The sequence below is a fragment of the Xiphophorus maculatus genome, chromosome 6 (genome assembly GCF_002775205.1).
Source record: "Xiphophorus maculatus strain JP 163 A chromosome 6, X_maculatus-5.0-male, whole genome shotgun sequence".
In the NCBI taxonomy this organism is placed as follows: Eukaryota; Metazoa; Chordata; class Actinopteri; order Cyprinodontiformes; family Poeciliidae; genus Xiphophorus; species Xiphophorus maculatus.
The window spans coordinates 16240776-16262755 of record NC_036448.1 but is presented as its reverse complement, the minus strand read 5'-3'; the positions used below and the strand labels follow the sequence as shown (position 1 = coordinate 16262755).

The 21980-nt window shown below is 37.9% G+C and overlaps 4 protein-coding genes across 6 annotated transcripts in view; 2 read left to right on the top strand and 2 right to left on the bottom strand.

The window, feature by feature from the left end:
• Nucleotides 1-145: 145 nt before the first annotated feature.
• LOC111608957 (histone H3.v1-like) lies at nt 146-1203 on the top strand. The gene is made up of 4 exons (XM_023335728.1): nt 146-151; nt 231-635; nt 723-803; nt 885-1203. Exons 2-4 carry the CDS (start codon nt 240-242, stop codon nt 963-965), a joined length of 558 nt encoding a protein of 185 aa, XP_023191496.1. The 5' UTR covers nt 146-151; nt 231-239; the 3' UTR covers nt 966-1203.
• A 1583-nt stretch (nt 1204-2786) lies between these two features.
• On the top strand, nt 2787-4589 carry LOC102226884 (insulin-like growth factor-binding protein 1). The gene is made up of 4 exons (XM_005796034.2): nt 2787-3189; nt 3312-3454; nt 3579-3707; nt 3803-4589. Exons 1-4 carry the CDS (start codon nt 2844-2846, stop codon nt 3926-3928), a joined length of 744 nt encoding a protein of 247 aa, XP_005796091.1. The 5' UTR covers nt 2787-2843; the 3' UTR covers nt 3929-4589.
• Nucleotides 4590-4639: 50 nt separating this feature from the next.
• On the bottom strand, nt 4640-12046 carry LOC102226624 (insulin-like growth factor-binding protein 3). 2 transcript variants are annotated; one of them, XM_023336086.1, is made up of 4 exons: nt 11413-12046; nt 9199-9434; nt 8340-8459; nt 4640-5635 (listed from the first exon to the last, which is right to left on the bottom strand). In XM_023336086.1, the coding sequence occupies exons 1-4, from the start codon at nt 11675-11677 to the stop codon at nt 5513-5515; spliced, it is 744 nt and encodes a 247-aa protein (XP_023191854.1). In that variant the 5' UTR covers nt 11678-12046; the 3' UTR covers nt 4640-5512. The 2 variants fall into 2 exon arrangements, with proteins under 2 accessions (XP_023191854.1, XP_005796090.1); XM_005796033.3 differs by having other exon boundaries at nt 11299-12006.
• A 7129-nt stretch (nt 12047-19175) lies between these two features.
• The window catches only part of tns3 (tensin 3), a 43093-nt gene continuing 40288 nt past the window's right edge, over nt 19176-21980 (bottom strand). For both annotated transcript variants that reach the window (XM_014472586.2, XM_023335225.1), the window contains one exon: nt 19176-21960. In XM_014472586.2, the coding sequence (XP_014328072.1) occupies nt 21816-21960 (145 nt within the window). In that variant the 3' untranslated portion in view covers nt 19176-21815. The remainder of the gene's footprint in view (nt 21961-21980) is intronic.

Here is a 21980-nt window from a genome sequence, read left to right as displayed (position 1 = left end):
TTTCAGTAACTGCTTCTGTTGGATTTTTGTTTGTTGGAGAGAAATCCCATCCTGTTAAGTGCCCACACCTGATTGCAATAATTAGCTAACAAAAAGAAACTTTCATTCCTCATATAGATCAACCAGCTGCAGGGACACTGCGAAGCAAAATGTAAGTTTTACTTTCTCATGTAGAAAAGAAAACAAAGCAGCATTCGGAGAGCTGGTTGCTTGTTGTTCTGTGTTTTTAGCATAACATAATGCAGAAAATAGAAAAGGTGCAAGTTCTGGAGCCAATTCAAGAGGAGTCAGAGCAGGAAGATGAAACTGTGGGAAGAAAAGAAGAGGAAGAAAAGGAGGTGGAAAAAGAAGATGAGTTACCATTTCAAGTGGGTGTAGAGACAGAGGAGGCACTGGCAGAAAATGAAAGGGAAGAAGATGACGTTCCACTGATGGTTCGGAGACCAGGGAGGCGTTCTGGTTCTCGGAAATTGGAGAGTTTGATTCAGATTCAATTCAACGAACAGACGAAAGAAACTGAAACCTCTTCAGTGTCGGATCCAAGCACTCATTCTACTGATCTATGCGAAGAAACTGCACCTCTGCCAGTGCTTGGGTATGAGAGGAGATTAAGTAGTAGGAGGCTGAGATTAAAGGCAAGATTAACCAAGCTCTTTATATTTGTGAGAATTGACATCTTTGATTATATAGATTTGGTTATCTTTCCAATGTCTTCTTTAAAGGTCTCCAAAACTATGTGGCAAAAATGTACAAAATCACATCAGCCAAAGAAGAGAAAAAGTTTAAGATCCAAGGAGGTGCAGGTATTAGAATTTATTTCTCAAGATTTTCATGCTGCTAAAAGTATCTTTTTATGTGACATTCCTATCTTATTTTATTTAAAGCAGGAGCCTTTTCCTCAGTGGCTTGTGAACCTGATGGTCGACATTGATGAGGCAACATCTCATCAACTGGTGGTTGAGTAACATTTGACTTGTGAGAAATACGACTGCTTAATGCAGAGTACAATTTTCAGCTAAGTTTCCCTGTTAGGATTGCCTGTGTTAGACTGTAAATTTAGTTTGTGACATGTAAGCTCTTAAGTTTGATTTTTGTTTGGCAACATCGGACACATTGTTAATGCCCTAGTTTACTTGGCACAAATTTGTTTCTATTTGTGTAGCCAATTAATTATTAAAATGTTGTAAGTATCAACAGATACTAATTTAATTGCTACATTTACTGTGCCTTGTTTATGTTGTATTCTTTTTGGGACAAATGCGCAATGGTCAGAAAACACGGAGTACCTTGTGATGACTTATAAAAACATATTCCATATTAGAATACATTTTCATAAACCCACAATTGGACCAAGTCTAAAAGGGAATAGTGGGTAAATTGCAGGTTTGTAAAGGTTAAACACTTAGATTAGGTAAAAGCTTTTTTGTTAATTATACCCATTTCTGTTTAAGAACAATATCGACAAACTTCCTTGTATTGCTTTTTTGGGTCATTTTATGTGGGGATAAATAACACAAAGAATCACATAATTATGAAGGGGAAGGAATCTGAAAAGTGTGGCTTTCAAGTCTATGAAATCCATATGAATACATTTCCACTGAGTAAAATCTAATTGCTCTGAGAAGTCATCTGATAAATCATTGGAATACTTGTATTTGTAATTTTATCAGTATACATACATCTGTTCTGTTAAAACCTCAGAGCTGAGTGCCAAAACAAATGACTTAAAGGTTGCAGCCATTTGGTACAAGGCATAGAATGATGACTAGAGAACAGATGTAGTAATGGAGACAAGTAATTGAGAATAATGGATGGCTATAAAATGATTAAATCTTTCAAATTAGAGGGTAGTTTTGAGAAACGTCTTGCACAAAAAATTGTTTAGGGGTCAGATTTGGTGCACAGCAAAAGATGACCATAGGCGGACACATCTACTAATTGTCACAGATTGTTTTTGGTAAATGCATCTATGAAAAAATATCCAATTATGCTCCTTTTTCTGTCGACAAACATGTTGTGATTCTAGCAGACAAATCAATATTGTCATGCTTATGCAACCCCTGAGAGGAGTGATCCTAGTTATCTGCTTGCGTGATGGGATGAACCTTCACCAGCAAGCCCAAAGGGAAAAATAGTTTCTCATTGCCAAAACAATGTCACTGGACAATCGGTCAGCATTACTTCAAAAGATGGCAGACATAACCATGTTGTCCCACAAACAGATCATTATAACCTTTGACTAACCCTTTAAAGTTTGGGTGTAGAGGTTATTTAATATTTACTGATTTATCTAAGCCTTTCAGGGGTCTCAAACTCCAGTCCTCGAGGGCCGCAGTCCTGCAGTTTTTAGATGTGCCACAGGTACCAAACACTGGAATGAAATGGCTTAATTACCACCTGCTTGTGTAGATCAGTTCTCCCAGCCTTGCTAATGACCTAATTATTCTTTTCAGGTGTGGTGCAGCAGAGGCACATCTAAAAGTTGCAGGACTGTGGCCCTCGAGGACTGGAGTTTGAGACCCCTGAGAGCAGTAGCACTCAAAAAATACTTTCAGGACATCACCTGTAAAAGTAAAGCTTGAGCAGAGTTGTTTTTTTAAGTAAAATCTCTTTATGTTCCAGTGTCAATATTTACTGGAGACCTTGTAAGCATGGATCTGTGCACGTCACACAGGGTCACCCACTGTTTGTGCTATCTGTGTCAAAAATGTTTCATATATGTGGTCAATGATTAACTTCTCAAAAGGCCACATCTCCATACAAATACGAGTGCTTCGCAGAAATCGCATAAGAAGAAAAGCTAGAGCTGTTTGGTGTACTTTATAGACCCGCAACTAAAAGCAATGCTTGAATTTTCTGAGAAGCTGACATTTGTTGTGGCAGTGGTTCTGGCCGTCATGGCTTTGGGGAGTTCATCCCCAGTGGTGGGTCCTGAGCCCATCCGCTGTGCTCCTTGTACGCAGCAGAAGCTGAGCAACTGTCCTGCAGTCTCTGCTGACTGCAAGCAAGTGCTGAGGGAGCCTGGCTGTGGTTGCTGCATGGCATGCGCTCTGGAGAAAGGTGCTTCCTGTGGTGTTCACACAGCCCACTGCGGTGAGGGGCTCCGCTGCACTCCTAGGCCGGGTGAGACCAGACCACTCCATGCCCTGACCAGAGGACAGGGAGTGTGCACCGATGACGAGGGACAAGGTAAGCTTCAGGGTTTTTTTTTTTTGTTTGTTTTTGTAGTGTTTGCTAAGAAATGTCTTTTTTTTCATAGCTTTAAAAGAAAAACAATTTCTGACGGAATACATTTTACAAAATCCCTCTAGAAGCAGGGGATGAAGTCCAAGAACATGGCTCTGCGCACTACCTGTTAGGACTTAACCTCCCCTCTGACCACCAAGACACAGCTGAGATGCATGAGAGCTTGAAAGCCAGAGTTAACGCCATCCGCAATAAACTGGTACAGCAGGTGAGACAACGCATCAGTTTCACTGAGGGAGAAATGATTAACGCAAGGGACGACCTAAGTCTAGAGATAATTTTAAAAATGATAAGGAGTCTCAATGTCTTTTTTTTGTTTTCTTTTCTTTAAGGGTCCCTGTCATGTTGAACTGCACGCAGCACTGGATATGATTGCCAGCTCTCAGCAGCAATTAGGAGATAAGTTCATAACCTTTTATCTCCCGAATTGTGACAAGCATGGCTACTACAAACCCAAGCAGGTAAGTTTGTGTTTTCAAGTTTTGTTGCCAGCACCCAAAACGTATTTATTTTAGCTTACTGGGCCAATGAGACCGGTGCTTGGTTTCTGTTTCAGTGCGAGTCATCTCTGGTTGGACCACCTGTTCGCTGCTGGTGTGTTTCTTCTTGGAATGGGAAGAAGCTGCCCGGAACCAGCGACCTTCTCGCCGATGCCCACTGCCAACAAGAAGTTGCTCTCTAAGATATTAATTTTCTGACATAAACATATGAAACTGTGTTGAATTACCTTACCTTTAAGTAAATATGTAAAACTAGCCTAATGAACAAAAAATGTAAAATTATGTCAGGTGAAAATGCCATCTATTTTATGAACATTATGTATAACATTATTTATTCTTTGTATCTCACAGTTATCAGTGTATTTTTAAAAGCATGTTTGCAAGTTTTTGGCCAAGTGAATAACTCCATTACTCAAAACAATAGGTCTGCAGCTCCACCAAAGTAAGTTTGATTAATCATAACTTGCAAATACACAATAGGCCATTCATTTAAGCTGTTGACCATTTCTTGAATAAATGTTCACTTATTCAAAGGGGATTCTTAAAGTGGCATATTCTGGCTGAGCACAAATATAGAAGACTATCCAAGAGGCTGTACGTTTTTGCATGCACTGCTCATTTTGTCTACCTCTCCTTGCATTTGCAGGTTCTTTGACTATGATTAATGGTTGCATCTGTTGTATTTATTCATTTCTGTATATGAGTTTGATGTAAAAAAAAAAACATACGCAGTACACTGGTTTAAGTGTTATTGATGAAGTACTGCTATCCTGATGTTTTTCTTAATGAAGATGTACATAATACTTCTAAATGTATATAATAAAACATTTAATCAAGTTTAAATAGTTTTGAATGTTTCATTTTATGATCAGAAAAAAAAACAAGAACTTGACTTAGTTTTTGCTGCCTTTATTAAGTAAAAATAGACTTCAGTTGCTGGACTGTACATGCAAACATACCTCAGCTAAAAGAGAGCACAGAACAAAATCTCTGGCTTTATGAAAAATCAAAGATAACGGCAGAGGTCTTCATCCCAACTGTTCAGCTTATTCAGCTCATCAATCATAAAAATAGCCACAGTTGAGATAAAAAAAAAAAATTCTTTCTGTGGCTTAAGATCCAGCATAAAATGCCTTTAAATGCATTGTAGTATCTGAGCTGCACAGTTCCATCATACTCCACTAGAAACAATGGAACTCCTAACAGGCATTCATAGTAAGGCACTGCATGATTAGACTGAACAACAAATTCATACGTATATACATTTCATGGTCATCTCGTCCAGATACAAAATGTCTGTTACAAATTACAAGCACACAAATAATGATTATACAACAAAATGTATGTACACATATGCGATGCCATATAATTGTGCGTAAAATGAAGAGCTAACCCAATCGCCATCTGTGACATGTTTGCGTGTGTGCAGGGGTGTGTGTGTGCTTCCTAATCAGTTTAAGGCATTCAAAATGAATTCTGAAGCGTGTAATTTTTCCAGGAGTTGTCCAGGTGGGAGTAAAAAATAAAAGAGCTTATCGTCTGTTTGTAGCATAAATTCCAGGACTTTCCTCCTGATACACTTTCACCGCTCCTTTTGTTCTGTCTCGGTGAAAAAGGGTCCGACAGACAACAGATAGAAACAGCAACTATCCATATATCAGCCAAGCCATCTCCTGACCTGTCCTCCAATATCCTTAGTGCTTCTATTTGTTTACAGTTCTTTTTGTTCACTCGAAAACTCCCTCCCTCCCCAGCCTGCTTTCCTCCTATTGGCTCTCGGAGTTGTAGCGCTGGACTTCTCGCTCCTTCCCATCAAGACCTGGCAGAGGCTGCCCATATTTGTCCACACTCCAACAGAAGCCTCGCTTTCTGCCTTTGGATGGACGGCACTGAAAGTATACAGAGACAAGTTGAAGGGAGACAAAAGAGTTGCAGGATGCCTTGGAAAAACTAAATGCAAAAAAGAACGTGGATTACTTAAAGGCAGTCTTCTCAATAAAGAAAAACAGCATAGTTAAGAGGCATTAATGCTGAGACTGTGCTGAGTCCATGCAACCTTGGTCATCCAACATGCTGTGGTTTTTTCAGCTGCTTTTTTTACGGTCTATCTCCTGTTACAGACACGTATGGAGACCTTTAAGGTAAATAAAACCATGGTAAAATATTTACTTAGTCCCGTTTGTGAACAACTGTGAACCAAAATCTATTTTCAGATGCTGGTGGCCAGAACGAATCATCTGTTGCTGATTATACCCCGCAGCTCCAAATTATGGGTACTACAAATGACTTACAGAGTCTGTGGAGCTACCCAAGGGCTGTTATTTTACTGCCAATTTTACTAAAGGTCAACCTCCACTCCAGTAAAACATGCAGCCATTCATTTCAAGGGCTAAAGCAACTGTGCCACAGCTCCTAAGACTGTTAAGGCTGATCAGAAGGCAAACTATCCTCTTTTAGCTCAATATTTCTGAAAAAAATGAACTCGTATAATGAATTTCTGATTATATAAACGGGGTCAAAACTTGTATAATGTACAGGTGAAAAATTTGCTTCTAGAATAAAATGTTTTTTGGCAGATTAAAAAAAAAAAAAAAAAAACACTTACAGTTTCCCAATGTCCCAATTAGACATTGGGAGGTCAATCATTTTTTTCCATCATAACATTCCTATTGTTTAAAGTAATTTTAATGAGATGCCAGGAAACGTGACTAAAGATTTGCTTGGATTTTTTTTTTTAACAGAATGTGGCACAGCCCAACACCTCTGCCAACCCGTTGCTGTCCACAGACAGCTTTTTTTCCAATAATTATAGTCAACAAACAACCGGTTGGCTTGCACATGCCTTGAAAACTGCATTAAAGTTCATGCACATTCATTTAATAAAAGCTTTTTCCACCTTTTGCAGTGACCTTTACAGTGAGAGATGGACTGCAGTGGCTCCATGTCTTTCTGGGTCATTTGCAGTGCATGGACTGATGCACTGCAGATGAACACAGAGAGCTTAGACACTGGCCATTACTTTAATAAGAAAACATTAAGTTTCTGAACCAGGGTATGTTTAACTGAAACCACAGTCAAAGTGTCAACAACTCAAATGTCAAAACTGAGACCAAATGTTATTAGTTAATTTCAGTAATGTTAATAAAAGGCCAATGTTAGCCTAGAGCTAAAGGTAACTTTTCAGGACTAAAAAGCAAGATGATTGAAGACTGCTCCTGACCGTGAGTCAGGAGCAGCCTAATCAGGAGGTTTTTGAAATGGCTCATCTTCCAGACCACAAAAAAACATTTACTTATTGCCAGAAAATAATGAGGGGATTGTCCAGTGCCTGGGCTGTTTCAAGAAGCAGTAGAGACCCAAATGGAAGTATAAGATCGTTCAAAAAGTGATTCTTGCATAAGAGATCCCCTTTAAGTGAGATATTCCCTCACAAATAACTGATAAAGCTGTGAATGTTTTAGAACATTAAAGTGGTTTTCTCAGCCAAGTTGACCCATTTTGAAGAAACATATAATTGTACTCCTGGTGTCAGGAAGTACAGGAGCGACTAAAGCGTATTTCAGTGATATCAGACTCGGATCAGCCTGTGTCTACTGTTGAGTAATTCAGATCGAAATCAAAACAAATATCCTGATCACTGCTACTAATTATTAACATGTCAGATCACTTTATCAACATCTCATATCACTTTAGCATCAGCATAAATAATAGTTGTTTTAAAACATGGAATTAAATATTTGTATAGATTAAATAAATTTTAAAAAATACAATGAATTTGTTGTATTTTTACTTAAGATTACCACATCTTCAGAGTCTCATACCAGCCAATTGGAAGCAGTAACAAGATCTCAGATTATTTTAAAAAATTGCAAGTGTCTGAGTTAAACTATTCAAACTGAATGGTCTTTCAGTTGTAATCTGTGATGCATAAGCCTGCTTTAATAGACCTGCATATGAGATGACTGCAGGTTTGGCGGAAGAAAATGGGGTTGATGGAGTTGATGTGCAAAGAGATAGTCTGTTTTGTTGATACAGCGGCATTGGAGCCCCAAAAGTCTCCACGTGAATGCGTCAGTACTGCTCATTTATTACAGCCTGATCGTGGGTGAACCATGTGAGGTGGGGACGACTGCACTTCTATTTCTGTGTCTGCCTCTCAAAAGTCCAGCAATTATGGGGCGAGCACATGGGGTGCCAGTGGCCACCTTGACGTCTGTCTCCCTGGGAGGGGAGGTAAGACAGCCGTCGTCCCAGCCATCAGCTCTGCTGGGGTTTTGGCCCCTGTGGTTCATGTTTCCAGAGCCAGTGGCTATGGTCTGCCTCACTGGTGCGGTGCAGTGACGAAGCTCTAATAACTACTGATGTAAAACAAGAGGACAGAACGGAGGCTGTAATTGGGAGGCAGCAAACCTAAAGTTTGAGTCACTAGAGTGGAGCATTTAATCTCTATTAACTCAGCTTGTAGAAAAAAAAAAAACAAATGCAAATTTTCACCGAGTAGTCTTTTAAAGCTGGACAGATGTTAAGCAAGCAGATTAGTCAGGAATGAAACATGCTCACTGAATAAAAATGCAAATTATTTTCTATTTGTACCTGCTTTTTCTTATAAAAGCCCTTCTTGTCACAGTTTGGGATGCGGAAGCCTCTGGGGTTGAGGATGTTCATAATTTTCAGGGTGCTGAGTATGCACTCTATTTCTCTTCGACAGGGACCCTACAATAATGGGGGGGAAAAAAAGTTTACTCTGTTGCAATCAAAAAATATAACAGTCCCAGGTTACAAAATATCCATGCAATTTGAACAATTTATTTTGTGCAATTTTACCCTGAATGGCTTTGTGAATAAACTAAACCTGAGTGACTTTGCTATACACTGGGTTCAGCTATAGTACCACGAAGGTGGCGGCACAATGAAAGAGGCAACGGATAAGAATTTAATTCATCTGACTTGAAGAAGCTTAACAGTTTGCAAAGCTGCTTAGAACTCTTGCATGTAATACAAAGGACAGGGTATAAATTGAATTCAAACATTTCAAAGATTGAGCCAAAAGACTTGTTCTCAAGTCCAAGTACTTCAGTCACTAATCAGAGAAGCCAGTCAAAGCCCATTACAAGAGTGTGCTCACTTCTCTGGCCAAAGCAAGATCAAAATAGTAGCAGGGCTTCCCAACAGGCCCTCACATCAGCCAATCCATCATTTGCTGGCTCTCGTAGCGCCCGGCACGCGGACGCCTTGTGGCCAAACAACCGCCTGACCCAGGTCAGCCGCAGGGCCGTGGTACATGCTTGTTGCCATGTCACTCCGCTGTACCAGATCCCTGCCAACCGTCGGCACTGCTATCCAAAACATTTCATCACCCGCAGCGGGGAGAGAAAACACCAAAACACAGAGGAGAGGAGAAAAACATTCCTCCACTGTGTTCAGAAGTCAGAAAAATGTTTGCGGTACTCACATACTCAGGCTCCTGTTTGGTTTCTAGAGAGATGTTTAGTTGGTCTGTGATGACTGGTCCTGAGAGATCCTCCACCTTACAGATCCGGGTTGCCTTCTGTTGGTCCCATCTGATGGCATTTGACTTTGCGGGGGACAGGATGGGGTGAAGCGAAGGCCTGGGAGGTGCAGGGTTACATGAAGTTTCAAGATCTGGACAGGATGGCTTCTCCTCCTTATCCTTAGCCTCTGTGTTGTCTGCCATTGTTTTAGAACAGAGTGGTTATTTGCAAGACAGAACACATAGAGATTCATGATATGGGGTTAACCTTTACTTAAGTTTTTTATGCACTAGTTTAGATAATTCATGTCCAAAAGAGAAAAAGACCTAATTAAAACTGCAATTTGAAAATCTTCTTTGGGACTTGAAAATTATTATAGGGAATTTGATAAATTGGACAAGTAAAATCTGAGGTGAAGAGCCATATTTCCCCACTTAGCACAAATGCAGATATTGCTACAATTATATCATAATTGTGATTTATTTTAATTTATTGTCATTTCTAATGTCAAATCAAACCTTGCCAAAGGTTTCTGCTACAGGAAACAGAAACCTGTGCAAACCACTTTGCACAATAAACATTACAGAGCTGCCAACTCTTAAGTTTCCTCTGGACGGAGCTTTTTTTCAGTTTTTCACTCTGCCTGAATAAGACTCACTTAAAAATAACACTTATAAAACACAAAACACTCGCTCCATTCTGTTATATATAATGATTGTTCTTAACAATCGCAGATTATACAGCCTCTACTTTTTTGGCACTTGTTTTATACTGATCAGACTGTATTATTTAAAAATATTTGATTCTACCTCACCTAAGGAGCAAAGTCATTCTTCAAGATTTAGACATAAAATAGAAAACAGTTTAATACTTTTTGGTATGTAAAGTGATTAAAAGTTTGTTAATATGACTGTTTTTCACAGGTAATCTTATGTGGTGCTTCACAGAAAATTAAAGCTGGCAAATACTCAGTGATGTCCAATACATAAAACACAATACAAATGTCAATGACCATTAAAAAGCTCTGATTAGACCAATTCTAAACTCAAGAAGAAGTTAATGGTTGAATCAAGTCGGCATTATAAGCACACTGTCCAAGACCAAAACGGTAAAATTATCTCCTACTTAGACAAGTGAACAATTAAAAAAAGTTTGTGAAAAGGCAAAGTGTTAAAGTTCACTTGAAACAAACATCAGTTTTCAGATGTACCTAAAGACACAGTTGATGGAAAATATATTTTTTAAAATGCATTTTAAATAGTTTTTGCAACAAAGCGGCATCAAAAATGCCACCTAAATTACTGACATCTGGCTTCTGTTAGAATAATTATTCATACAGTTAATGTTTAATGGCATAGTTGGCACTGTCCAGTGCAACGGTTAATGTTTCATCTCTTTTCTTTGTTTAGCTGTAGAAAATTGTTGCTCAATTGCTGCTTAATACTTGAGTTATTTAAGGAAGTCAAATTGGGCAACTCAGATGGTTTAAATAAGCAGTATGGCTTAATGTTGCCCACACAAAGGTGACAAAAACGTAGCTGCTAAATTATCTGACCCAAAGAAAGAACAAATAACAAAAAACAAGACGTGTTCCTAGAAAAGAACCTTGAGGAACTCCTCTTGGAAAATAAACACTAACCAGGCACATTGTTTTGTGTGGTGTTTGTCTCTCTTCTAGATAACATGTCAGTAAAATAGAAGTTAGCAATAACCCAAGCACATTTAGTCTATTATGCAAAGCCAAACAACTTTAACTAATTCAAACAACCAAACTAACTACTCATGATAATTTAGTTTATAAACATATTGTTAAGCTGAGCATAAAGATTTTATAAAAAATTTTCATCCAATCTTCAAACTAGACAAATGTTGTGGTTCTATGTTTATTCTGTGAGTTCTGTGGCATAAATTTTCATCATTTTTAATTCTGACCCCCACCAGAACCTCCCATCTCGTCCCTCTCCCAGCTCTACACAAAAGTTGGCAAAAGTATGATTTTCCCTTCCCAGAGTGCAAGGGAAATCAATGCAGACTTAAAGTAACTGAAGCAGAATTATCACCTGGCACTTCATTGACCGGATATGTGGGTGTGGGTCTGACCGACGGCCGTCTGTTCGTCGCGTTTACGCAAACACCTCGACCCTCAAGCAGAGCCTGCAGAGGCTTCGTTTCACCTGGCTGATGCTGGCAGGTCAGTCCGGAGCTGCATCTCCCGGTGTACACTCCACACGGCTGGCCGAAGCTAAGGGCGCAAGTCATGCAGCAGCCGCAGCCAGGTTCGCGGACTCTCTCGGCGCATTCCTTGGGTAAAGGCTTGCACAAAAGGCGCGCTCTGATGTCGCACGGCTCACACCTAATGACCGGCCCGCTCGCACCTGACCTGCGGGTGAGCGATGCCACAAGAAAAATCATGCGAAGTGCTAGAAAATAGGAATCCATGGTGATGCGACAGAGAGAGAGAGAGAGAGAAAAAAAGTGAGTTGCAGAGAGGTGGCACACAGTCCCGCTGCGGCGAGTTTCCACTGGTCAGCTTCCCTCATTCACATCTAGCTAGAGGACAAAACATCTCAATATATAGACCCCAATGACTGTAGTCACACCCCCGAAAGGCTTGTGGCGCACTGCTGAATAACTTCGACGTCGCTTATTCTGGACAGTGTAAGAGCTGTTTGCTTAGGTTTTAGACATCGAAATAAAGAATTTCATCTACAACTTGTCTTTCTAGTATTCCTCTGCCACAGCGTATAAGCAGTTTTGTTCACCTCTCTCTCTCTTATTATTAAGTAGAATGCCTCGTCATAAATCGCTAATCAATATTACGGTAATGTTTTTTTTTTTTTAGTAATTAAGTACAACAAATGCAAAATAAAATATGCATCACACCTCAGAAGTGTCCACGCCGTGTCCATGCTTTAACCATTCTTGACTATGGGGGCGCAAATGTGCCATTTGCAAGGAATTATGTAACATTTTAAACTTGACAAAATAATTTTCATTAACACATTTATATACATATATGTATATATGTATATAATATATGTAAGTACATAGTAGCATTCCATAAATAAATAGCTTGCTGAACCAAATTTTGATTCAGCATTCAGTCTTCTGAACACATCATAAATTGTCTGTTGTACACAGCCCTCTTCAAGTGTCACTGAAGATTTTCCAGTAAATTTAGATGACTGGCCTGCTGGCAGCTCTTTGATTTGATTGCTGTCATTTGTCCATTTGCTTTCTCTCTCCCCACTCTTTCTTACCAATTTCTCTTTCCCTTTCCCTGAGCTACAGGGAGCCAGTGTAGGGATTTTAGATCTGGGGTGATCTATCAGCCTGGTTTTTCAGAACATGAGCAGCAGCCTTTTGAATCACCTGCAATTGTCTGACAGTTTTTTTTTTAGGCAGACTTGATTAGTCACTATTGCAGCAACCGATGCAACGCATGTATGCGTTTCTTCAGATCTTGCTAGGACATTATTAGTCCTTTAATCCTGAAAATGTTTTTCAAGTGACAGAAGACTGACTTTGCAATTGTCTTTAGGTCTGAACCGTCAGACTTGTTTCAATTCCTTGATCAACTTTTACCCACAGATCCTGGCTATTAAATCCAAACTGTTAAAAAAATAATAAATACGTGAGATCTATACACACCATCAAGTAATGAAAATAAAAACTTAACTGGCTATTATTTATGTAAGTAAAATACAAGCAAGTTATTTTATCTGTAATTAGGCAATTAAAACTCAAATGTTTTCAGGATTTGGCTCAACATGTGCTACTGTAGGTTGACTTAATTTTTCTGTTAATGTATATAATTGTTTATCAAGACAGTGCTAAAACAAATTCTGGATGAATTACACCAATATGACTAATGACTAAGAGAGTATACAAACCAAAATAAATAGTTAAACATAATCAATAAAAAACATTAAACTGCACTTTAAAAGAATGGATTGCATTTTGTACACAGTTGAAATATAAAATTCTTGCTCGGCATATTTTGCATAGCTGAGTTTCATAGCTATGATAGATATTTCAGTTCTTGACCAGAGAAGAGAAAACATACTTTAATCCAACACCACAGAGGAAATCAGACAAGATTCGAGGTAGAGCATTCCATTCTTTTGTATCATGTTTCTTTATAATGTTAAAAAAAATCCACCTCATGTATTTGCTAAGATATGTGACATAGTTAGCTTAGTTCTGCTGATTTGTCTGTGCTAAATAGCACATCTTAAAATAAGAGTGTGTACTGCACATGTAAGTGAGAAAATTCCAGGATGCATCCATGGCATTCTTTAGGGGCACTAGTAAATGATTAGACATTTAACAGATGTTCCAAAAATTCAATAGAAAAGCAAAACTAAGTTGAGGTGCATCATTAACATTTGACTTTTTAAATTTCTTGAAAGTTAAAGTCAAATAAGTAGCCAACAAGTTCTGGCCTACTGCCATCTGTTAACAGACAGGTCTACAGCAGAGCAGTGCTTGCGGAATGCCAAGCATTTGTTTCATTTGCAAAAGAAAAGAAAAAAAAGTGCTGATTTTTCTCCCTTTCCTACATTCTTAGCTCTTCTGAAGGAGCTCTCTCAGCCACCTGTGCATATTCAGCATAGCAAAGGAGAGCAAGAGTAATGTACTGGAGGAATGTCATCCTGCAGAGCAGCCACTCAATAAAAAGGGAGTGTGAAGAATGTGCTTTTGCAAGCACAGGATATTACTGTACATGTGTTTAACATAACCTGTTGTCAAAAGCTGCACCGGCCAACCGCAATAGCTTGTCAAATCTTAAACCACTGTAATTTTCCACTTCTTTAAGATGATCTGGGTAAATCAGATATACATGCCTGAAGCTCTGTGAAGTTGCTGAATTTCCTCCAGTAGCCAGACTGTCTTGCATGCTGTCAATTATTGTGCTGACGTGCTTTGCTAAATATAAACTAGGTACATAATAGTGCAAGGAAAATAAGTATTGACCACATTTATGGTTTTCTTTTCCAGTAAAAAAGACAGCAACATTTATGTGGCATACAAAGAAATCTATGAAAAGTACTAACTCCTTTAGATGCGTTACCCTTTCACTGCTTTCACAAACCATGATCTACGAAATTAGGCTTTTTTGACAAAAACAAAAAGAGAAAGCAAAAACACTTTAATTCTAAACTGAAAACTGAGTTCAACGATACTGACAGTTAAATAAAAATACGTATCATAAAAAAAGTTATTGCATACATACTAACCCCCTTATGACTGACCTATTTTAACAAAGGCCCAGTCAGTTGGTACTGGTAGTCACAGAGTGAATGGAATGGTGATCACATGAGTGCAGTGAGTGATTGTAAAGTAAAGACAGCAGTGTCTGGAAGATTCAATCATCCTGGCCATGATGGCAGCATGAAAACAAAAGTACACGCCAAGCAAATCAGAGAAAGTGATATTGAAACAAATAGGTAAGGGGATGGATAGGAAAAAAAAAATATTTTTAAGTACTGAACCAAAGTGCAGATAAGTCCATCATCAAGAAATGGAAGAAATATGCAAAAATCTGCCTCAGTCAGGGCATCCTCACAAGCTGATTGACAAATTTCTTCCTTGGAAGCCAAGGGTCCATCTACAAGATACTGATTTGAAGCAAAAAAAAAAGATAAAATATCCAAGGGGTTGAGTACTTTTTGTAGGAATTGTAAACAAATTATGATTATGTGTCATGAAGTAGAATAAAACAGTGAGAAAAAGCTACTGAAAACAGGACAAAATAAGTTACTAAAAGCCTCATTAGAAGCCTTTAAAAAGGGTTCTTATTTTTAAGGTATTGTACAAGAAAATCTTCACAGTTTTACTGTAACATAATAATGATGGCAAATGCATTTCTTAACTTCTAAATATTTAGGTGAGCATGGTAGCGGGCACACTCCAGATTTCAAAATAACAATTTAACCTTAGACCAACTTTGCTGTTTCTGTTATGGCAACAATGGACATCAGGATCAGCTACAGAAGAACTTAAACACAAAAAATGTCAAAGATTCAAGAAATATCTGTGTTTTAAAACCAGTTGCATTGGTGTGTGTGGCATTGTATTTGATAAATTGTAAGGACTATTTTCCTAACAAGTACTACGCTGTGGGGGCCGACTGCACCTTGTGTAGCTCAAAACCTGAACCCCATTAGAAGAAGAGCTGTTTTTGGGTGAGGATAGACTAGTAACGGTGAGGGTTAGGGAAAATATCTGCATAAACGCAGTTTATGAAAATTCAATGAAAAATCCTGATATAGGTAAAAACACAAACTGGCGTGTGTGGGTGTGTGTGCGTGTGCGTGTGTGTGTGTGTGTGTGTGTGTGCATACCTTTTAATACAAATGAAACTTTTCCCCATTCTTGGAACCAGAGAAGGCTGTGGAGGTCAACTGGGTCTGCTTGGTGAGGGTGTGCAAATATACAGTGTATGGAGGTGTGTTGGAATAAAACAGAACTGAAGGCCAACAGACAGATCACATGACAGTGTCTGGTCCATTGCTGTTATTTCTCTACCCCCCTACATAGTCCCATGACCGTCTTTCATATAATTGTTCCAGTCTGAAGGTCTTTTTGGGACACTCTCATTTTAGATGACTTGGAAGGAAGCATAAGTCTGCATTGTGATTAATACGATAATCTTTTCTCTTTGATTCTACTCTGACTGGCAGCCATACAGAACTTTAACAATTTTGTGATTATTAGAGGCCTGAGGCAACCTTTTATCCTATTCCAAGGTTGGTTAATCATTTTTTGGAGCGGTCTGGCTGTAGAAGTGCCATGGTCCCCATTTCTGGAGGCTTGGCCCCCCGAGGCACTCCTAAGCTGTAATTAGGCCCAAGTGGAGGGGGAGTGTGAAGCTATAGTGGAACTTCCAGCACCCAGCCGGATTGGGCTGAAAGTGGCGCCACTCTTTTTGTGCCTTGAATCCTCCCTCCATTCATCCAATTTACTATATTTCCTGTTAGACTCATATCGACATTTCAGGAATTTACACATATACTTTGTTGCTAGTCTGCATAACTATCATGATTTTGCTACAAAATACAAAGAAAACAAACATTACATATAAACTGCCGTTACTGATTAAATAGAATGTATGATTCTATTCATGTTTGATTTATCACTTTAATCCCTTCAAACATTTGTAAACCAGAGCAGAAGTAAAACATAAAATGAAATATGGGACACTTTTATGCACTTCTCTACAGTCATGTATGTTTTTTTCTTCACATAAAGCGATGCACATTTTTCACATGCAAGCAAAAAATAACATATTTTGAAAGAAGACATCTGTTTTACAGACACAGGCCTCGTAGTGGTTCATCCATCTTGTAAGTGATGATGATCTGTGTTTTGTTGCCGAAGTGGTGGGGAACAGACAGAAGTTAATCACAGTAGCTGTACTATAACCTGGTGCAGGCAGACACAAATGTTTTGTAGTTCTTTAAAGGAATGAGTAATCTTTAACTTCACCTGCATTTAAATGTTGCCCTTTAGCACGAAAACCATAAACCTTAGGTCCAGTAGTCTGTTAAGCATTTAGGCATTTTCTTTGCTTCCACGATGGCTGCAGAAACTTAGTTAACCTCCGTAAGTTTACACTGTATCCATTAATGTACAATAATTCTTCCCCTGAGAAGGGGTCTGTAGATTCTATTGCTCTCTTTTACACGATTACTAGGTAATGTCCCCATTGGGACACATTCACAGCCACAGTGGGAAACACCAGGCCTGGGACCCATGAACTAAGTCATATTGTATCCTCTGTTTAGTGGGTCACATCTTTATGCTCAAAAGTCCAGTATTATACAACTTCTATTGATTTCAGAAATGATCTGTCATCTTCTATCCCTGTATTTTTATCTGCACAAAACCAAGCAGAGAGACCTCATTTTCTGCTTTTATCTCAGCGTGAAATTTCTATTTTTGTCTACCACCCTTTGTTCTGCTTTAAATGGGAGCTATTAGCCCTGACCCTTTAATTGCCCCCAAAAAGTCCTACATAGCTCAATGCATGAGAAATCACAATAGACGCTCTCAGCCGATAAACAGGATCCCTAACCTCTACATTGGTGCCAAAATAAAACTTGGACTGGTGAAAAGCTGGGAAGTTAATTGTAAAGTTGTGGTGACTAGTATATTGTATGTGACAGTCTCAATTAATGTCACTTAGATAGCTTTTGCTAGGTCAGGATTCCCCTCATAATAGATGTCATCATACCGTAAACTGCCTTTTCAGTGATTATGTTCATTAACTTTCTCTTTTTTTCCTGATACTAGCATTTATTTTATGGTACTGGGTGTTTATTTCCAGAGTAAAATTTCTGATAGACGAGCAACTACTTGAGTTGGTGTCAAATTTGATTACTATAGTCATGCTTTTTTACCCATTACTTTTCAATCAAACATACAGCATTTTCACATCAACTGAAAGTAACTATATTACTAAAATCAAGTAACTTAGTTACTTGATTCAAGTATAAAATGACACTACGTGCCTGGAAAAATACATACTTCCTCTTCACACTGTTAAGTGAAAGGGGTTGAAAACATTCCCATACAAACCACACCTAACATACATAAATTTGTAAGAACAAATTTTGAAAGCCAAGTGTCATTTCTCTTCTTTACATTTATGCACCACATTTTGTTAGTCTTGTACATCAAGTGTTTTCAGTGTTGCATATGGGACTCACTGCATCTCTTACAGCTTGCACACACTGGCATTTGTAGAGTGCAATACTTCTGACATGTTCTTTGCTCAAATGGTGTTATTTGTCATTCTGGACTTTCCCCACCTACTTGTATTTTAAGACCACTTCACTCTAAATAACAGAGGACGATGGGCTCCGAGTTCTCTGCAGTCACCACACCACACCTGGGCTTAAGCATCCTCCCAGCCCTCCCCGGGAATTCTTTCACCACCTGCAGAGAGGCATTAGTGAGAGAGGAGGGAGGAAGGAAAGTCCACCCTTTTAGAGCTTTTCCACTCTTGAAGGTAGACTCTGCAATTTAATCCTTCCATAGCATTTTTAAAGCAACCTGTCCTGTATGGGCTTGTGCAAAAGGTAGGACCCATATTTCACTGCACTTCTGACAGACGCTTGGGATAAGTGCATGTCATCTAATTTAGTACAAGTGTAGATCTGTAAACCTCTTCAAAAGACGTGAAGCGTCAGGTCAGTGAGTAATAATCAAAAGCTGATTTCAACATTAAGAGGTACCTATAAAGTCCCCTTTCTTCTCAATGGCTCTGTTTATTCAGGTCTTGTAGCTGGTGTTGCTAGTGTCCTCTGCTGGCAGCAGAGATAATTTATTTCCAGTTATTATGTGACGATATAACTTTTATACAGTAAGTAACAAGGGTCATCTCAGCAGGAAAACATGTAAAATAGAAAACCTCAAATTAACATTTTTGATACCAACACTTTAACAGAACAGGAAGAATATTCCATATCTAAGAATGTTTTCTTTTAGCTATCTTGTCAGTTTTGCCTGATATTGTACTAGTGCTCATCCTATCGTTTGGCTGATCTCAGCAAAAGAGGTCAATTACTGTTTGTTTTTTCTTTTAGTGTCTATGGATGTATGTTTTAAACTCTGATTGGCAATGCTTTCATTTACAACTCTCTTTTGAATAACTTTCTCTCACACATGCAATCACATTTCTGCAGTTCAACTTGAAAAATTAACCCTTGGGCTACACCAATTTTTCTAGCGTTTTGCTGATATGAAAGCCAAAAAAGAAGAAAGCCAAGGAAAATAAATAAAGTAATGAAGCAAAACTGCCTTCATCCATCTCTTTTCTCTTATTCAATTAATACAAAAAGCAAATAATTTCCTGGACCATTACCCAAAGCCTTGAACAGGAGGGTTCTCTGTCTACCTTACAACTGATTTTGCTAAAGAATATTCTCTCTTAAAACAGAAAAAAAAATTCAGTGTTTATTTACATAACACATCAAAGGACATGACATCGATACAAAAAGATGTACGCATGTAACACATTATATGCACAGGCATTATAAAATAAGCATGAGGTACATGTATATAGAGAGTTACATCTATGCAAACATTTGATCTTAAGTTTATACTATAATACTTTTGATCTGTATCTCAAAAGTCTCACACTTAAAACCAAATATGTACATTTGCTGTATAAAATAACTACTTTTTTTTCTTGCTGACATTATGTGAGTCCAGTTATTTCCCAGTTTATTTCGGTTTGAAAAATGCTAGAATATATTGAGAAATAAAATACTTTCCTCAAATTCAGACGCTTACATACAGTTTTATAGGGTTTGGTAACAGTGTCCTTTAAAATGTGTAGCTTGATTTTGAGTACCTCTAGCCCTCCTTATCTAATTTGACAAAATACTTTGGCTCGTTGTCCATTTGGAAGATCAATTTGTGCTCAAACTTTAACTTCCCTGTGAATGTCCTGAGATGTTGCTTCAAAATTTCCACAATACATTCTTTCATGATGCCATCAATCTTGTGAAGACCATTTTGATAATAAGTCTCCCATGGTTTAAGCACTCACCTACTGTTTGAAGAACTAAAAATGTCACCTTCAGGTCTCTATATAAATGTTGTACGTTGACTTATAAGAAACTTACAAAGCTGGGACATTATCATCATTTGGGCTTTCCCAAATAGTTCATAAACATGGTAGTCTTGAAGTATTTAAACATATGTATCTGAAGAAAGTAATACAATCTTATCTAAAAAAAAATGGTAATATTCTGGCATTAAACAAATAGAAATAACTGAACTATCCCTACTGACCTAACACAAGAAAACATTAGCTTGATTTAATGTTAGACAGTGAGATAAACAGCTTCTTATGCAGTGCAGGAAAGTATCAGGTTTCAGGGGAAATCAATGCAACAGTACCAACAATTTTGTTGTGACTGTGGGTTCCTCTCTGGATTCAAATGATTATCCAAAGCAAAAAAGGTATATGAAAACAGTCACTATCTCAAATACAATAGGCTTGTATAGTTAAAAGTAATTTTTGCTCCCAAGCACAGGTGTATTGTATATGTCATTGACAGATGACTAATGGTGACTAAGTACACTTCCAACCCTGAACTACTGTATATATTTCATTCATTTTAGTTTTAAAAGGTTAAAAACTCCTCTACTGCTCTTCTTGCCCCCAAATTCAGCAGCCTGTTTCCTTTTTAAGTCAGAAAGACCTCAACTAAACTACAAGACTGTTTCTGGCCATAGTATTCCAGCAAAGAACAAAAAACTAAAGCTGGAAATCTTGGTAGCTGATTTTGATAGGCATCAATCATCTTCTATAAAATAGCAATATTGTCTTTTAACCAGTTTTTGCATGTATATATACAATTATATATATATATATATATATATATATATTAATTTTTAGGGTTTAGATGAAACAACATCATACATTGCCTATAAATTTAATACAAAAACACTCACATAAAATCCCTCAAAAAAAAAAAAATCCAAGTGGTCATGTTCTAATATATCTTATGACAAAAAAAGACCTTAACACTTTAAAAAAGACACTCCAATACAACTCATGCATACTGTACTCAAAAAAATAAGAAATAGACATTGCATAGGTAAAATATAACAATACAAAATAAACATAGCTAGCTCCAAACATACATATTTTCCCCATTTGTTACTCTGTTTTTCAGATATTCAAAGTTCAAACTGAGATACTCAGTTATAGTAAAAAAAATGCTTGTACGTCACCTACAAAGTTATGTTTGTTAATTGCTTGGATTAAGTCTGTTTGGAATTAATTTGTAATTTAAAAAATATTAAATTAAAAAGCACATTGCTCCCACCACATTTTTATGTTGTCACACGTCTGCCCCTCAAAAGGCATGCTCTCTCATTATGCAAAGTTGCTGAGAAAAATTACCCTCTATGTCAAGTAATATTTGTCCCACAAGAGAACAGAACATTCTAGATAGCTAACTAGAGAACAATAAAGAGTAAATGAGTCCTTAAGTTAAATTTTCAAGGAAGTTGAACAACTAACAAAAAAACCCTCTTGTTTCTTAACATGGAATTTTTTTTTTCCTCCAAGTTAAATAAATGTACTGGGGGTGGGGGGAAGAGAAATCTTTAGAAAATGATCAGTCTTACTTTATGCTGATGTAATAAAAGCTTAATTTCTTTTCTGGCGTTTTAGACATTCAAATCACCTGTGTTCAGAAATGTGTAAGATGTTGATTATTTAATAATAATCAACTGTTATAATAATTTATAACAGTACAGGACACCAGAATTGTATATTAATAAAAATAACAATACTTTAAGGGTCTTGAGCTGGCTTAAATTTCAATTAGAAATAAACAGATAACTGTTTTCTTCTTTGAAACATCTCACTGTTTTTCTACTAATAGTATAATCAGTGAGTATTTCAGCAACACTCAGTAAATGTCCATTTAACATCCACAGTCAGAGTCTATTTCATTAGCAGTTCCTGTCTTTAGATACTCCGTATCCTCAGTCTTTTGGTTGGTGCGTCTGGCCTCAGTAAACATTTTTCCAGGTGATCAGCTCTGCCCTACTTACTCCTTTGTGAGCCAATCATCACTTTAGAGACAAAGTTCACAATGGCGCTCGCTGGCTGTTCGGGGTCATGTTCTGCAAATAGGTGGCACACATTGTCCATGGAAGTGCCAGTTTTCCTTGCCACAAAGCCAAAGATTCTGCAAAGGCAAAGGATAGT

What these genes read in the sequence shown, in the direction of transcription:
- LOC111608957 (XM_023335728.1), top strand. Translation starts at nt 240, where the DNA reads ATGCAGAAAATAGAAAAGGTGCAAGTTCTGGAGCCAATTCAAGAGGAG. An exon ending in GTAGGAGGCTGAGATTAAAG is followed by an intron (nt 636 to 722) that starts GCAAGATTAACC and finishes TCTTCTTTAAAG; the next exon opens with GTCTCCAAAACTATGTGGCA. An exon ending in TAAGATCCAAGGAGGTGCAG is followed by an intron (nt 804 to 884) that starts GTATTAGAATTT and finishes TTTTATTTAAAG; the next exon opens with CAGGAGCCTTTTCCTCAGTG.
- LOC102226624 (XM_005796033.3), bottom strand. Translation starts at nt 11,677, where the DNA reads ATGGATTCCTATTTTCTAGCACTTCGCATGATTTTTCTTGTGGCATCG. An exon ending in CCAAACAGGAGCCTGAGTAT is followed by an intron (nt 8,460 to 9,198) that starts GTGAGTACCGCA and finishes CCATTATTGTAG; the next exon opens with GGTCCCTGTCGAAGAGAAAT. An exon ending in GCTTTTATAAGAAAAAGCAG is followed by an intron (nt 5,636 to 8,339) that starts GTACAAATAGAA and finishes GTATACTTTCAG; the next exon opens with TGCCGTCCATCCAAAGGCAG.
- LOC102226884 (XM_005796034.2), top strand. Translation starts at nt 2,844, where the DNA reads ATGCTTGAATTTTCTGAGAAGCTGACATTTGTTGTGGCAGTGGTTCTG. An exon ending in GCAATAAACTGGTACAGCAG is followed by an intron (nt 3,455 to 3,578) that starts GTGAGACAACGC and finishes CTTTTCTTTAAG; the next exon opens with GGTCCCTGTCATGTTGAACT. An exon ending in GCTACTACAAACCCAAGCAG is followed by an intron (nt 3,708 to 3,802) that starts GTAAGTTTGTGT and finishes TTTCTGTTTCAG; the next exon opens with TGCGAGTCATCTCTGGTTGG.